The sequence below is a fragment of the Lithobates pipiens genome, unplaced genomic scaffold (assembly GCF_037356315.1).
Source record: "Lithobates pipiens isolate NorthernLeopardFrog02 unplaced genomic scaffold, aLitPip1_a1.2 Scaffold_16, whole genome shotgun sequence".
NCBI lineage: Eukaryota > Metazoa > Chordata > Amphibia > Anura > Ranidae > Lithobates > Lithobates pipiens.
Window position 1 is genome coordinate 365,586,592 of NW_027507748.1, and position 16,471 is coordinate 365,603,062.

At 41.8% G+C, this 16,471-nt stretch overlaps 1 protein-coding gene and 1 long non-coding RNA gene across 17 annotated transcripts in view; one reads left to right on the forward strand and one right to left on the reverse strand.

The window, feature by feature from the left end:
- Positions 1-1,514, reverse strand: part of LOC143982920 (uncharacterized) — a 54,073-nt gene extending 52,559 nt beyond the window's left edge. For all 4 annotated transcript variants that reach the window (XR_013274536.1, XR_013274537.1, XR_013274538.1 and 1 more), the window contains exon 1: positions 1,294-1,514. This is a non-coding gene — a long non-coding RNA (uncharacterized LOC143982920). The remainder of the gene's footprint in view (positions 1-1,293) is intronic.
- The window catches only part of MACF1 (microtubule actin crosslinking factor 1), a 416,995-nt gene that overhangs the window by 127,509 nt on the left and 273,015 nt on the right, over positions 1-16,471 (forward strand). For 8 of the 13 annotated variants that reach the window (XM_077482048.1, XM_077482063.1, XM_077482064.1 and 5 more), the window contains exons 2-5: positions 2,122-2,183; positions 5,336-5,425; positions 6,271-6,348; positions 8,896-8,988. In XM_077482048.1, the coding sequence (XP_077338174.1) occupies positions 2,122-2,183; positions 5,336-5,425; positions 6,271-6,348; positions 8,896-8,988 (323 nt within the window). Of the gene's footprint in view, positions 1-1,588; positions 1,608-2,121; positions 2,184-5,335; positions 5,426-5,509; positions 5,609-6,270; positions 6,349-8,895; positions 8,989-16,471 lie in introns of those variants that run through there. The other 5 variants (XM_077482044.1, XM_077482062.1, XM_077482049.1 and 2 more) reach the window with 2 other exon arrangements.

Sequence of the window (16,471 nt, forward strand, 5' to 3'; positions counted from 1 at the left end):
CCCTCGTACACCACCCACTATGTGTCCTGGGCCCCCGCTTGCCCATCTGTGGGCCCGGGACTGGCATAGTGGGCACCACAGGGTAGAGTGTAGCTAGAAGACCAGATACATGTCAGCTCTCCTTCCAATCTTGTTCCTGACCCGGAAGCGACGTGTGTTACTTCACTTTCCGGTCCCCGTTGACAGTTTCTCCAGCCAGCATGGAAAGAATGTAATGCAGTGAGATCTGAACTGCATTACGTTTAGGGGATATCTGCAGGGTAATTTTAGACCCTGCATGTCTCATTAAAGAGAACCTGTCACCAACTTGTTCCCTATGCAATGAAAAAAATTATTTTTTTTTAATTGTAAAAAATAGTTGCATCCAAGCACATAAACAACCTCCCCATCTCAATTTTTTTTTCTAGGCCCCCCCCACATATATGCATGTACAAATGTAAACACATGCGAACCTTGATTGCGATACACATGTTACACAAACTGGCTCCTAGATTCAAGCAAATTAAAGCCCTGCATTAAGGTAAAACACTTTACTCTATCAAAAAAAAAAAAGTTTAATCTGAGCTCAGGCTTTTTCTTAAATAGAAAGTAAAAAAACAAAAAAAAAAAGCATAAGAAATGACTGGTCTATATAGATCAGTTATACTTTTTTTTTGTAAGCTGGCCCTTTAAGAAGTTTCTACTGTTTGGCTTCACTAGAATAGAGGAATCCTTGATGTTAATAGAAGGAAGTATATCAGACATTCTGTATATTTAAGCCAAATTATATATTTTTTAAAGCTATTGTATTATTATATAGTTGGCTTTATTATATTACACTAGATTATTATAGTATGCTATATACTGCTTTCATATTATAATGTCGAAAACGCGGTTTAGTAGGCTGAAATGAGGAAATGAAAGGACACATCTATTTTTACTGTAGATGGGTATGATTGGTAGGTGATAATAGTTCAGTATCCTGGACCTGCTGTAGAACATGGCCATATATTCTTCGAAGATGTGAACTGTGTGCCTCTCCTATATAGTACTCTGATGACAGATGGATGTGCGCCACTCACTATGTCCTTGTGTGGAATTCAGCTTGTGATAAGCTGGACACAGGATCAGTGTATATAGCAGAGTGTGTTTTTATCCCTCCCCCACATTTCTCTATGGAGAAGTGTCAGTGCTCAATCTTGTCTCTTCATTTGACTAGAGGCTGTTTCTGTATTTGGGATGATGTGGATATAGGGGGAGGATCAAGGTGGGCTTCCTTAGAATATCCCTGCTGGGCAAGAGGCGGGTGCATACCTGAAGAGGATGATGATGATGATGAGTTCAGGTGGCCGCAGGCTGGAACAGCTTCCTGGCTTGGAAAGGATAACTCACAGAAGAACACCTAGCTCCTGCATGTCTAGGATTGGCATTTCTGCACCCTAATTTCAGAACTCACGTGGGGTTCCATTCAGGATGTAGGAGGAGCTTAGAGAAGGGTTGCTGCTGCCGGAGTCTTTAGTGACTGTCCCCCTAAGTGAAAGCAAGGTGCTGCGAAAATTCTGACATGTGGCATGTCAAGAGACCGAAGCACTCAAATTCCAACCTGGTGTGCCTTATGTGCTGCATGGGTCAGTATGTCTTCGGAAGAGGGAAAGAAATGTGCTCTTTTTGCATTGAAGGCTGCCTGTTTCACTTCCCCTCATGCCTAAACCTCAGAAGGTTTAGCAATAATCCGTTTGCTGAGTTCACATCCTGAGGATAAACTTGTGCATGTCACGATGGTGGTAGGAAGGCTCAGACAAGACAAACCTGTTATTTCAGTGTGTTTTCTATATGACAGCTTGTCATTCTGGTCTTAAGTGGGCTTTTTTTTGCTTTTTACTTCCTTCAAGCCCCTACCCTCTACGATACATCCCTTATCTGCATTTGAGCCCAAAACTCTGTCTTTGGATTATTGTGACTGCAGCTTAATCCAGGCAGAGATTGGGCTGCAGTAGGAAGGTTTGCTGGATTATCATAATCTCTTGCAGAGGGTGGGAGAAAGTCTCTCTCTAGGGTGAGAGGTCACACTGGCCTTACTGGTTAAGGGTTTGTTAAATTGGGTGATAGTGTGTCTTATACTTCTTCCTTGCTTTTTTTCAGATGAACGAGACAGAGTACAGAAGAAAACATTCACTAAGTGGGTCAATAAACATCTCATCAAGGTAAATCATCTTTTTTTTTTCCTGCCTGAATTTTAGTAGAATAGATAGAATTGCTCTTCTTAAAGTAAAGCTTGACCATATACTTTTCGAAATTCGGCCGGTTCAGCAAGGACTGGCCAAACTTGAACAGTGCATAGCCATTTCTGCTCAACAGAAATGGATCATTTGATCGATGTCTGTTAAAGAGACACGCTGAAAAAATTTTCTTCAGTAGCTGCAGCTACTGATCAGTGTATTTTGACAGCTATGGTTGCTGCTGTCAGAATACAGTGTCCTGACGAGGTTTGTATCAATGTAGGAAACTTAGTTTCAGCGGGCTGAAGGAAAACATGTATAATATATGTTTAGAAAATAAAACAAGAAAATATATTTACTTTCCTCTGGCAGGTTTATATTGGTTAAAGAGGAAGTAAACCCTGATGGGTTTACTTCCTCTTTGATTCCCTGCAAAGGTAAAGCATAATGGACTACTATGCATCGCATAGTAGTCCATTATGTGTCACTTACTTGACACAGGAGCCAGCAAAGTCACCGCTGTCCCCTGTAGTCCGGAGCCTCCATCTTCTTGGTGGGTCTCGCTGCTCCGGCGCTGTCATTCGTCGGAGCCGACATTACGTCACTCCCGCGCATGCACACGGGAGCCGCCACTCGCGGCATATCGCGGTTAACTGCGGCACGCTCAGTGCGCCTGCGTGCCTGTCTTTCGGCAAATATCTCCTAAACCTACAATATATTTCTTAGACCTACAGGTAAGCCTTAATCTAATCTTACCTGTAGGTCAAAGTTTGTTGTAAGGGTTTACAACCACTTTAAATAGATATCTACAGTTAAAACCATGCATTACTTGTGGGAGAGGGGAGGGGGGAGTAAATCCTATAAGGCTGGAGCTACATGGACTATTGCATGATTCAGCCATCATTGCTGTTCTTACCGCAATGCACTGTCATGAAGAAATTATGTTCAGGTCATATATAGTAGCTCTTAAGCTATAAAAAAAGAAAAAAAAAAAAAAAGAAAGAGAGGGTTTACGAAGGAGCAGTGTATACTTCACATCATCTTCACCAAACAGCAACTATTTGCTATATATCACTATTCCACAATCAGAGGTTAGGAAAACTACCAGTGGTACAACTGATTTGTATAAGATATTATGCATGACCATACTAAATAAAATGCAGTGTGTTTCAAAGCAGGCAATCAAATGTATATTAGTTGTACAAGTGGAGTAATCTGTGTAAGGCAAGAAAAATTGGGTGGGGGGGGGGGGGGGGGGGGGAGGTGTATTTTAGGAGAATTTTACTGGGGCCTGAAAGTACTTCAAGTATATCTTAACCCAAGAACAAAATTGCTGATTTCCAGTCATTAGATGTGGTATGTGGTGGCTGCACTGGTTTTCTTTCTCGAGCAATGTACATTTTCTGCAAGTACAGAAAAAAATACCTACCGTATATACTCGAGTATAAGCCGAGATTTTCAGCCTCTTTTTTGAGGCTGAAAGTGCCCCCCTCGGCTTATACTCGAGTCATCGCTGTCTGCCCGCTCGATCAGCGTGTCGAGCAGACAGACAGCGGCCATTCTATAATTCAAAAGCCGCGCCTCCGGCTCCGCCTTCGCCTGTGATAGGCGGAACACTGAATTTCCCAGCAGCCTGTGTTCCGCCTATCACGGACATCGTATCATCCTCGTACTACGGACGAGGATGATACGATGTACGTGATAGGCTGAACACAGGCTGCTGGGAAATTCAGTGTTCCGCCTATCACAGGCGAAGGCGGCGGCGCAGCTTTTGAATTTTACAATGGCCGCCGAGGCGCCGACGAAGAGGGCACGGGACGGAGGCAAGGCAAGGCACGGCACGGGACGGGACGGAGGCAAGGCACGGCGGCAAGGCAAGGAGGCAAGGCTCGGGACACAGGTAGGCTGGACACACACACACACACACACACACACACACACACACACACACACACACACACACACACACACACACACACACACACACACACACACACACACACACACACACACACACACACACACACAGGGATGGATGGATGGATGGAGACACACACACACAGGGATGGATGGATGGATGGATGGAGACACACACACACACAGGGATGGATGGATGGATGGACACACACACACACAGGGATGGATGGACGGACACACAGGGATGGACGGACACACAGGGATGGACAGGCATGTCTCACCCTCGGCTTATACACGAGTCAATAAGTTTGCCAGTTTTTTTGGGGGTAAATTGGGGGCCTCGGCTTATATTCGGGTCGGCCTATACTCGAGTATATACGGTATTGATCTGCCAGAAATTTGTGTGCTGAACTGAAATGTCAAACGTCATCAGTCTTTATAGTTTTATGCTGCAAACTGGAACGCCTCCTATGTTATGTAAACTCCATGTTATGTAAACGTATAGATTTGTGCGACAATGCTGCTGTTTCATAATTATAGCAAACAAATGTTGTTACCCTAGCACAGGTGAGATTACAAGGTGAAAATGAAGGATTAAAAACCTAAAAAAAAATAAAATAAAGTCAATGCAGCCAGCACATGTGAGGACTGTTAACCTGCAAGATATGGCAATTTTGTTCTTGGGTTTGGAAATGCTTTAGGAACAAAACTTGGTTCTTGGGGCTCTTTCACACCAGCGGACCGATCGGGTCCACCTGCCTGTTTTTCAGGCAGACCCAATCGCACCACCCATTGTTCTCTGTGGAGCAGCTGATGTCAGCGGCCATGTGTCTGTTTACACCTGCAGGCAACCGATCAGGTCCACTAAAAACAAACTGAATGGATCAGATGGAAACGGACAGGCAGTCCTTTCGAAAACGCACCATAGATAACAGTGAGCTGTGTCTGTGTCCGCTCTACATAGCGGAGGGGACACAGACCTGTCATCATCATCCTGCTCAGCAGGGATTAGCAGAGAGATCCCCCACTGAACAGGGTGTGCCCCGTCTGAAATGGGCTTTAAAGCTGATGTTACCTCTGAAAGATATGTGAGGTTTAGGGTTTGCAAACAGAATACACAGTAAGCATTTATCTATATTAAACAAAGCTCACCTGTCTGCCTTTTTATATTGTGCATATGTCTGGGCCACCAGTGACAGCAATAATTTTCATTTTGACAGGTTCGCAAGCACATCAATGATCTATATGAAGATCTACGGGATGGGCACAATCTTATCTCCCTTTTGGAGGTTCTTTCTGGCGTTAGATTAGTAAGTATCTGTTTTTGCATGCTTTGTGTGCTTTGCCATTGATTCACTCCCTTGTCCTCACAGTCTCATTGCCATGTCCATCAGAACAAGGACCCTGAGGCTCCCCGGAGCCTACGACTCGTCCGTAAGCCATCCCGACGCCTTTTGATGGGAGAGGATTCAGAGGACAACCCTGATGATGCTGTATGTCACTAGAGCTAACATTCTGTCAGCTAACCCAGTGGGAGGATCGATTCCAGCACTGGGCTATCTGCTTATGGGCACAGCACAGGAGCATTGTGGGAGGTGGATGTGTGCTGTGTGATTTTTAGCATGCGCATGAAGGGAACCTTCAAAACATGTACATGTAATCACATGTGCTTGTTCATCTCCTTCCCTCAGTCACTGCACGGGATGAATTACAAATAACAATAGCTTTGTACCCAGATAGGGAGACAAATGGTGTGAGTTGTCACCTAATCCACATATCATTATTTTCTTCCCACCATCCACTACTTGATTGTCTGTTTGTAGTCACTTGCTTTTGTCCTTACCTCACAGTGCTGTGCATTTTTATTTATTTTATTTTTATTTTTTTTTATACACAACTGTTATTTCTAATTTTTCATTGCCACCCCTTATGTCTATTTTTTATATATACATTTTTATTTTCATCTTTTATGCCTCTTAAACATTTGTGTTTTTGTTAGTGTCTCTTCTATGTAGGTCCCTTTCTTTCTGTTCTTTTGTCATCATATTTCTAACTTTCTGGCTCTTTAACCTCTTCTAGTATGCTTGCTGCTCTTTTCCAGGTTCATACGGTCTTTCTATGTTCTTTGTCTTTAATTCTTTACCTTGCTTTGCAGCCCAGAGAGAAAGGTAGGATGCGATTCCACCGCCTTCAGAATGTGCAAATTGCACTGGATTTCCTCAAACAACGTCAGGTAATTCATGAGTGATGGCCTCAAATTTTGTCTTTACTATCACAAAGAAGACACCATTCTTTTTACTAGATGCATATTTTTTGGGTTCTACTCCATCATTCAAGTGAAATGTCTTCTATGGCCCCCTACATCAAAATTGAGCCAGTTTAGCAGGGACCAGCCGAATTTTGATCAGTGTGTGGCCATCCCTGATCGAAAGAAGTCAGTTGGTCGTTTGACTTGCGTTGTAGGAACATGGTGGAAAAACCCTTTTCGATCAGTACCTGCAGCCGCTGATCAATGTATTCTGACAGTGATGAATCCCAGTGGAGGGGGGGGGGGGAATCCACCATCCACCTTGTTTGTGTTGATGGAGAAATCAGTTTGTTTTGTTTTTTCAATCGACCCGCAGGCTTTCTTATTTTTTTCATGCAGTTCCTGTAAAATAGCTAGGGAAATAATTGTGTATTTGTGCATGCATGCACACCTGCCAAACACTAATCACTGTGGCTGTCTCAAAAACTTTCTCCTGACTTTTAAGTAGCCTTATCTAAAACCTGTGGCTAGCTATGAAGCCAACACTTCAGGTATTTATTCTGTTTTTTTTTTTTTTTTTATTGCACGGCCACATCAGAGATTCTATTGTAGGGGGCAGTTTAAGAGTGACTGATTGAATAGAGTTGTGGTTAGAAACTACCAGCAGGCCTAAGGAAAGCTTTTTGATATGACAGTGGAATGGAGGCAGCTTTAGGGAACATTTGAGGTTAAAATATGCCTTTCTTTTTCTCAAGCAGCAGGCTACACAGGAATGCCATACACTTTCCTATATTGTGAGCTATGGTAAAGTGTAAAGGAACTCAGAGACTGCAGGGAGGGAGATGGAGCCAAAAACAGATTGCACAGAAAAGTGCACTCCCCCTTCCTAATATGTCATACGGTCCTGAAATAATCAGTAATAGAAATGAGCTCCTGATGCAGTAAAAACTCATGTTGGGATGAAATTTAGCTTATTTGGAAGTTTGGCAAACAGGTAAAATAAATGGGTGTTCAGCTGTTCCAAACCTCTGGCTTCAGAAAAAAGTGATACATTTAACAATGATATTACTACTGCTGCTAAACGTGACCGCTTCCTGCTCAGGCTGGTTGTGGGAGAGCTAGTTGACAAGCCCAAGGGCCTATTCCCCGCAACCTCTGCCCGGTGCTTGTGGTCATTTTGTAAGTAAACCGTAAATAAACATAAATGCAAATGAATTCCTGCACTGTGAGGTACCCAATGAATTAACCTTTAGATTTTTCACAGTTGTCTGTAGAATTTTATAAATGGTAAAATCTCAATAAATAAAACCACAAAATAAACAAACAATCAAAAAAGTGTGAATAAAATTTATTAATCCCATAAATCAAGAAATTCTAAACTACAAAGTGTCCATTCACAGTAGTGCTTTGATAAACTTGTCTTCAAAATAGTGTAAATAATCCCCTTTTAAATAGGTCCACCATAAATAGTGTAAAAAATAGTGATCCAATCTTCCCCAGAAAACAAACAATTCTTCATCAACACACTACCTCTCATGCTCAAGTGATGCCTCTCCCCTACAGAAAGGCACTCACCAGAGTGCCATGCCTTCCACTCTCACTTGTGTGATTAAATGCCAGCTGTCAGATCTGTAAACATCACCACGTTTCTCCATCAGACTCATAATTAGTCATTCACATATGAGAAAATATGCCTCCAATGGTACAGTAACCAATAAAATAGACCTTTATTTAAAAATGTGGAAAACCATTCACAAATTAAAAATCAACCGTGCGCTTATCAATGTAATCAAGTTAAAATTGCATCTGGTATCACCCAGCATGGTGATGGACCGAACAGTCTTGGCACCTCCGGATTCCTTGGACAGTGCTCCACGTCACTTCCGGTTCCAGTCTGGCTGTTACTTCTGCCCTGACGCCTTTCGTCACTTCTGACTGTATCACAGGGTTGTGATAAAATCGGAAGTGACAAAACACATCAGGGTGTGGCTACGTGACGACCAGAAGTGACGCGGAGTAATGTCTGAGGAGTCTGGAGGTCGTAAACCTGTTCAAGAGGAAATAATTAGGAAGTAACTATCTCATTATGAATTACTTACCTGAGATCGAAGCCCACGCATCGGCCCTCGTTCACCATCTATCCCAGAGTGATTTCTAAGTATCGCAGCACCGTCACTGTGACTGGCCGGAGCCGTGATGGCATCACTCCCACGCATGCGTGCTGGTGCCACCACTAATGGCATGATCGCTGTTAGAAACGGCACGCTCAGTACGCCTGCGCCCGATGTCTACGGCGCATGTGCCGTAGACATTGGTGCCACTACTTCTGCAAATATCTCCTAAACCACAGTGTATCCACGGTATATCACAGTATATCACAGTGCTACTGTGAAGTGGACACTTTGGACTTTGATGTTTTGAGTAAAAAAACATACTGTCATTTTTGAGAAGTCATAGAAGGACAGCAATGAGTTAAAATTTTAACAGGGTCTGCAATATCTTGAAGATACCATTTTACATGTTTGTGTATAGGTGAAATTGGTCAATATCCGGAATGACGATATCACTGATGGGAACCCAAAACTCACCCTTGGGCTAATTTGGACCATAATCCTTCACTTTCAGGTAAGTGAATTGCGAGAACATGTAGATTGTTTTTATTATGATTTATATCTACTTAAACAGCTGTTTAATAGAATTGGGAATTTAATTAAATCAGTGTGGGCACAAATATAAACTACAACAGTATGGTGTTTCTGCATTTAACACATATTGTAGCAAAGGGAAATGATAATGTGCCAATATTTTAGCAGGCAGGAAGTGAGGTGAACTCTACATCAGCAACACGCAGAAGAAAAGTACAATTTTAATTGTACAATACAGCTTTTGTATATGCCCCCTTGTTTATAGCCCCGAAATCTTACTCTGCTCCATGAGAGCTCAGTTTTTTCCTTTTCATCCATCACATGACATAGGGGAGTTAATTCTTAGACTATTGGGTTATACTCCACCAGTAGGTGATTAGACGGTCGCAAAGCTTGACACTAACCAGTGTAACCTCTGCTATTACCAACATTGTCTGTCTCATTTTTTGCTGGTGTCCTTCGGTGATAAACCGGTCCCTTCTGCTGAGAGAGGCCTTCTGCTTCTATACAAAGATATACTTTAACTGTGCTTTTCTACTGAGCCTCAATGTTCTATAGCCGTGGCAGTTTTCTGGTCTGTCGTTAGTGGGACTAATAGCACGGGCGGAGGTTTCCCCACCGGGTCTGTGAGCTGCAGGTTCTAGCTGGTAGTGTCATTAGAGGGTACCGTGAGACATTCTGTTATTGCTTCAGGGCAAGCACATGCCACTATGTTAAGATGCAGAGTGGGTTCTGTTTCGTCTCATTGTCTGGTCCCAGTGTGCCAGCGCAGTGTGGTTATTGGTCTACTTATAGAGGGTCAGTTGTTTTTCCAGTATGTTGTATTGTTCATTTTTATATTGGCTTTCTTTTGTTTTATACTGTGTGTTTAGATTTTTGATATACCAGATGTTTGTGTATGTATGGACAGTTGCTAATTGGGTGCGGATGCCCCATGTATTATGTCTAAAGCTTTTTTACATCTCCTACACTATTTTATATTAGCCTTATAGGCCGGCTGTCTGTACACTGTGATATCTTTTGTCTTTTCAATAAAATAAAATGTTCCTGAAATGGATATTTTGATGATAGGCAACTCCTATCCTCATATTGATTAGTGGTTCCAAATTAATAACTACTGCAGTAGGGAACAGACACAAAAGATACGCTCAGCATCTTTCCAAATAACCGTTCTCCTTTATTATGACGCATTTGAAGGCTTTTATACACATGATTACGTAGGTATCACATTAATATTACAATTGTACGTTTATGGTAACGGGGCGTTACATAGGCAGGCTTATTCTAATCAGAACTCGAAAGAATGCAAAACATGTACTGAAAACATTGTTAGTGCCGTGTGCACAGTGAGGGCATTGTGCAATACATATAAAATAGAATACAATTATATACAGAACCTACAAATTTCCATTACAGTCTCCTCTCTTTTGATCAATATTTTGATCACTAACCATACCTGCTATCACCTTTAACCTGGAACCTCCACACGCTTAGGTGGAGGTAGTCCTGGCCAAAGAGGCAAAAACTCCATTGTGGAGAAAATAATAGCTGAGCAGCTTTTTTCATTACAAAACGACTTTTCACTGTGAAAAACAAATGATTGATAAGACATATTTACAGAGTACTGGCTGTACACTCCTGTGGCCAGAATGGCCTTCTAGCTTAATTGCTGGTATGCTGACTTATCAGCACATGTAAACACATACAATTCTACATAAAATGGAAGAGGTACAAAAGACAAATATGACTTCAACATGGCTAAACTACTTTTCAAATATATGTATCCCTTACAATTAAAGTAATTGAATCAAAAAGTACCATAGACTGTTATCGCAAGAGGGAAACAAATCAAACACAGAGATTTCTTTCATTTAGTCATATTACAGTGTCTGGTGTAGATCCAGGTCACTTTTCCTTCAAGTTTTGCAAAACTGTACATGAAATAGACGCTGTATTGAGTCTCCAAACATTTCCTTATATATAAATGTCTCTTAACAATCCACAAGTCAACTGGCTTTAGTTTTAGATCCTTCCAAACTTTTAGGATCTGGAATTGGGGAGAAAACACATAAATGAGTTTGTCAAAAACCTTAAAAGATCAGCAACATTCTCTGTGAGATCCGAATGGAGAACTTTAGCTGCTGAGACAAAATATAAGCAAGCGAGTAACACACTCCCAAACCAATTCCCATAGGGAGAGAGTCCAACATCCCCTTACGGGCTTGATAAAATATAATAAAACATTCAGGCAAAAGTTTTCTAGTTTCTTACTCTACTTTGTCCGCTACATTGTAGACAGCAGGGGGTGTAAAAAATAAAACCTCAAAACTTCTAGTAAGGACTCTCCTATAAAAATGATTTCCTCTGTTACTCTCTGTAGATTCTGCACTCTGTGCTTAAAAACTACTTCTGATAACACTTTTTTACTGTGGCCTTTGCAGTAGCATTTGCCACTGGACATCCAGAAAACATGTCCATACAAACAAAATACATACTCGTAAGATCCTGACTCGGGCATCTGGATATATCTTTTTGTTATCTCTGGAAGGGATGTTCAGCTTTTGGTAACACCTTTGGTAACAGGTAAAACAAGAAGTGGTATGTTATAAAAACAACTGTGGAGAACCCTGGCTCTATCCCACGCTCATTTACTAAGGCAGCCATAACTGCTTGTGACTGATGACACGGTCCACGTGTCAAGCTGAAGGGAAAAGAGTGTCTGGCAAACATAAATGATCACCTTTTCCAAAGTCCTGTTTCGTAACAAGTTGCCCTCTGTGGACCACTTGTGCTTCTCGTTCTGGGGTCCTTAAAGTTGAATTATTAATCCCAGCTATACTGGGCCAGAACTAGGGTGGAATCTGTGAGTTGCACAGACCCAGCAAGTGTCCGGGGCTGTAAATGCAGCATCCTTAGAGTCGCCTGGTCTGCTTCCATGTGTGAGTTTTACTGTTAGTATGGCTACCTCAGCAAGAACCTGGAAGGCTGAAAACAGCCGATCGAATTAACTTGGCATGCTTGATTGGTTTACCTGCCGAAGTAAAAACAAACTTCTGGCCCTTCAAATGCAACCAAAAGCTCTCTATATCTTGACTATCTATATAAATATATACTCTCTTTATAGCTCACAGGCTTTTCTAAAACATGGAGCTCTGCTTCATGAGCTGGGGAAAAAGGATCCAATGACTCTGAATACAGGGTATCCTGGGTGATAAACTTCATCCTCGGTATAAAACCAGGAATAAAACTACAAAAAAGTAAATACTCGGGTCTTCTGGGAGTGTGTCCTGCACTGGGCTCACAGCAGCTGATTCACACGTCATCAATTTAACACGTGTGCTTTTTCTTTGTCTCCAGCCTCCTCCAATAGAGGCAATAAGGTGGCTGGATTCAAATGTTCACATTTTTCATTGTTGGATTTGTACATAAACACACAAAACAAATTCATATTTTGAACCTTTCATTAGGCAAACACTTAGTTAGCTATATATATTTGCTGTACAGAATATCGGACTATTAAAAATTAAATATTCAACCAAAATAATATCTGTAACTTTGTCTAATAGCAACTTTGCATAAAGCTACAGCTCTGATACATCGGAGTGAACCCTTCATTACTGGGTCCAGCTTGCATAAATATAACAATGGCTTGTTTTCTATCATGCTGTTTGTGTAAGAACTCCAGTTTCATGTTTCAAAAAGACAACTTTTTCCTGGCAATATTATAATAAATGATAAGAATACCCTGCAGTCATGCAGAGATGTCCATAAACCCTAAGTATTCTTCTACTTATACCCACTGCATTATAAGGAAAAGGGACACATCATTTCACAATCCACACATTCTGCTTTGGATTTCAAAAATAAAAATACATAAAAACAAAAGGACCAACAATATGTATGATGGACCAGAAAGCACTCGGCCATCAAAAACTATAAACCAACTGGCTGCAGGCAGCAGCTATCCTAACAGGGTGTGTGGACTTGATGTGATGGGTCTGTTATATTTACATGTTATCATTACTCTCACATCATGGACCGCACATCAAGTCATTATCAGACTTTAAGATTTAATTTCTGTAGAAAAACGTCCTTATGTATCCCATTCATCTTGGCTTTGTTAAACATTATTGCAGCTGTATTCAAATTAACAACCTCATCTTAATTTTTTCACTTTCCACTCAATAAATATAAAATCTTAATCTTAATCTAAACTAATTCCATTTTTACCAATTTTCCCATTAACCTGTATTTCATTTCCAACCAAAGGTTGTCTAAACCAGTTTCAATATATCTATATTTATTAATAAAATTGTTAAACTCATATTAGAAATTAATACTCATATGATAATTTCAATATCACACACTAATATATATGCACAGATAAATGTCCTTAAAGGGGGACATATTACTTAATTTTACTCAATTTCTCTCTCTCTTTTTTTTTTTAATGCACTGTTTCCACTATCACAGGATATTCAATTAGTGTAAGACATGGTTAAATGTAACCTTCATTTTATCATATTTGGAAAACAGATTCAAAAATAATTGTGATCACATTGTTTATCATTAGATTCGTTAACCCGGCACATTTTGTTATAAATGTTTTGTCTAAAAAACTGAAATTGGCATGGTGTCCTCCCAGCTTATCACCAATCTCTCATGTCAGCCACATTCTTTCAGGAGAGCACAAAGGAGGGGGTCACATTTGCGTGCATGACACAAGCGATCGAACTACAGGTTCCAGCATTCACAAACATACATAAGTATCGCTCTAAAATCGCTTACATTATTCCCATTTGTACACAACACATGCATTTCATTCTCTCTTTATTTTAACGCTTTTTGAATACTTCCTTGCTTAAATTTCTGCTTTCTTTATTTTGTTCTGATATCCTTTGCATCCAATGTATTGTAATTCCATACTTCACATACTGTACCTTCTATGATCAGACGGGCAGCCATAGTGCTCATCCCATCTTCCCTCTCTGACAACATATAAAGCATTCTGTTTTAACTCTCATTACTGTTTCTTGACTTTACTAGTTGTAGTGCCTGACCCCAAATTCATCCCACAACTTTACATCAAAAAGTCCCTTTCTGTCTCGTGTTAATGTCACTCTTGATCCATCCTGCTCACATAAATAGCTGTTTCTCTAGCTGTATACTCTGCATGATTCTTTGTCCCTGTGGACTTTGGTAACCCAGTTACCCATTGTGGATCCCTGTCCACTTTAACCATTAATCTAGGGGCTCAGTATAGGCGGAACCGCACCTTCGGTTCATATATAGCGCTCCTCTTGCGCTGGGCATTTTTGAGGGTCTCTTACCCATCATTCCCTTACTTAATTTAATGCCCATAATGACTGGCCAGTCTTCTCTACGTGTGCCTATACCCTCTTGCCTCTAAACTACTTTAACTAGCAGATGTACTACATTATACCTGTGAACAGCACTATTCTTCCCTTTCTCTATAACACTCGGACAGTAGACAGCGACAACATAACATATAACCACTAATCAATACAGTTCGATTAAGGGGAGTAAAATAGGTACCCTTTGTCCCGAAAATGCCTTACCGATCAAGGAAGTCTGATAACTCAAATGTAAGCAAAAGGCTTACCTCAGCCGGCTGATTATCAGAAATTCCCGGATCGTCTCAAGCTCCTCGTTTCGGATACTCAGGGTCACCTGATAACCCCTGCTGGGCTGGCTTCGCCACCTGAAATGGATATTTTGATGATAGGCAACTCCTATCCTCATATTGATTAGTGGTTCCAAATTAATAACTACTGCAGTAGGGAACAGACACAAAAGATACGCTCAGCATCTTTCCAAATAACCGTTCTCCTTTATTATGACGCATTTGAAGGCTTTTATACACATGATTACGTAGGTATCACATTAATATTACAATTGTACGTTTATGGTAACGGGGCGTTACATAGGCAGGCTTATTCTAATCAGAACTCGAAAGAATGCAAAACATGTACTGAAAACATTGTTAGTGCCGTGTGCACAGTGAGGGCATTGTGCAATACATATAAAATAGAATACAATTATATACAGAACCTACAAATTTCCATTACATTCCTGATTAAAAAAAAAAAAATGTATGGCTTTTCAAACCCATGCCTTTGACAGAGACATCTCTAATTCTGTTAATCTTACTTGATGCCAAAAAAGCCAATTTCAGAAAAATGTAGTATTGTACCAAAAAATCCTACTTTTCTTGATGTCAGCACAGTATTTCAGTCAGAGATTGTCTGTTCCTTGCATTCTGTCCTTTCTAGAATCAGGACTTCACCAGAATTTTGAACTTAACTCCTAGGCACCCAAAGTATGCAAACTTGAGGCCTCTCAGTGGGTGGGCTTTGACTACATATTTGTGTACCAATTAGCAGACACAGCTGTGCCGAGAGCATGCGCTCTCCCGACTCCGTTACTGGAGGCTAATGGAAAGCAAGAAGTGATTGGAAGCTTTCTGATCATGTGATCAGCATGACAGTAAATCACGGCGATCACATGATCATAAACTCTGACCTGCCTCCCGGTATCTGAAACCTCTTAAAGGGCCAGGAGCACTGGTGCAAAGTGGTTAAGAACTCTTGGGACTCTTTCACGCATGCGGACCACTCAGGTCGGCCTGACGGTTTTTCAGATCAGTTTTTCAGATCAGTTTTTCAGGCGGACCTAAACAGGTGCTCCATGCATCTCTATGGTGCGACAGATGTCAGAGGTGACATGTCCACTGACATTCGCTCCGATCCGCTAAATGCAGATGGATGGAAACCCTATTTATTTTCCATCCGTCAGGCACATCGGATAAAAACGGACATCCGATTCTCCATAGAGGAGAGTGGGGCTGTGACAGGTCTGTCCCTGCACAGTGAGCAGAGACAGACCTGTCATCTGCTGGCTCAGCGGGATCAACGAAATCAATCCCTGCTGAGCAAGCGAGTCCATCAAAACGGACAGCCCAGTGTGAAAGGGACCTTAAAGCGGAGGTCCACCCTAAAGTGGACCTTCCGCTCATCTGAACCCCCCCCCCCCCCCCTCCGGCGCCACAATTGTCACCTTTCAGGGGGGAGGGGGGTGCAGATACCTGTACAGTACAGGTATCTGCACCCACTTCCGGGATAGCTCTCTGCGGAAAGGGGCGTAGATTACGCCCCTTTCCGCAAGTGCCCGGCCCTTTCCGCAAGTGCCCCGCTGCCTGCTGGGAAACACACAGATCCCAGAGGCAGCGGGGACCGTCCTTATTGCGCAGTGCGACTCGCGCATGCGCAGTAGGGAACCGGGAAATGAAGCCGAAAGGCCCCATTTCCTGATTCCCATACCCAAGATGGCGGTGGCAGCACCCGAGAGATGATCTAGAGATCGGCTTTGGGTGCCGACATCGCGGGCGCGCTGGACAGGTAAGTGTCACTATTTTAAAAGTCAGCAGCTGCAGTATTTGTAGC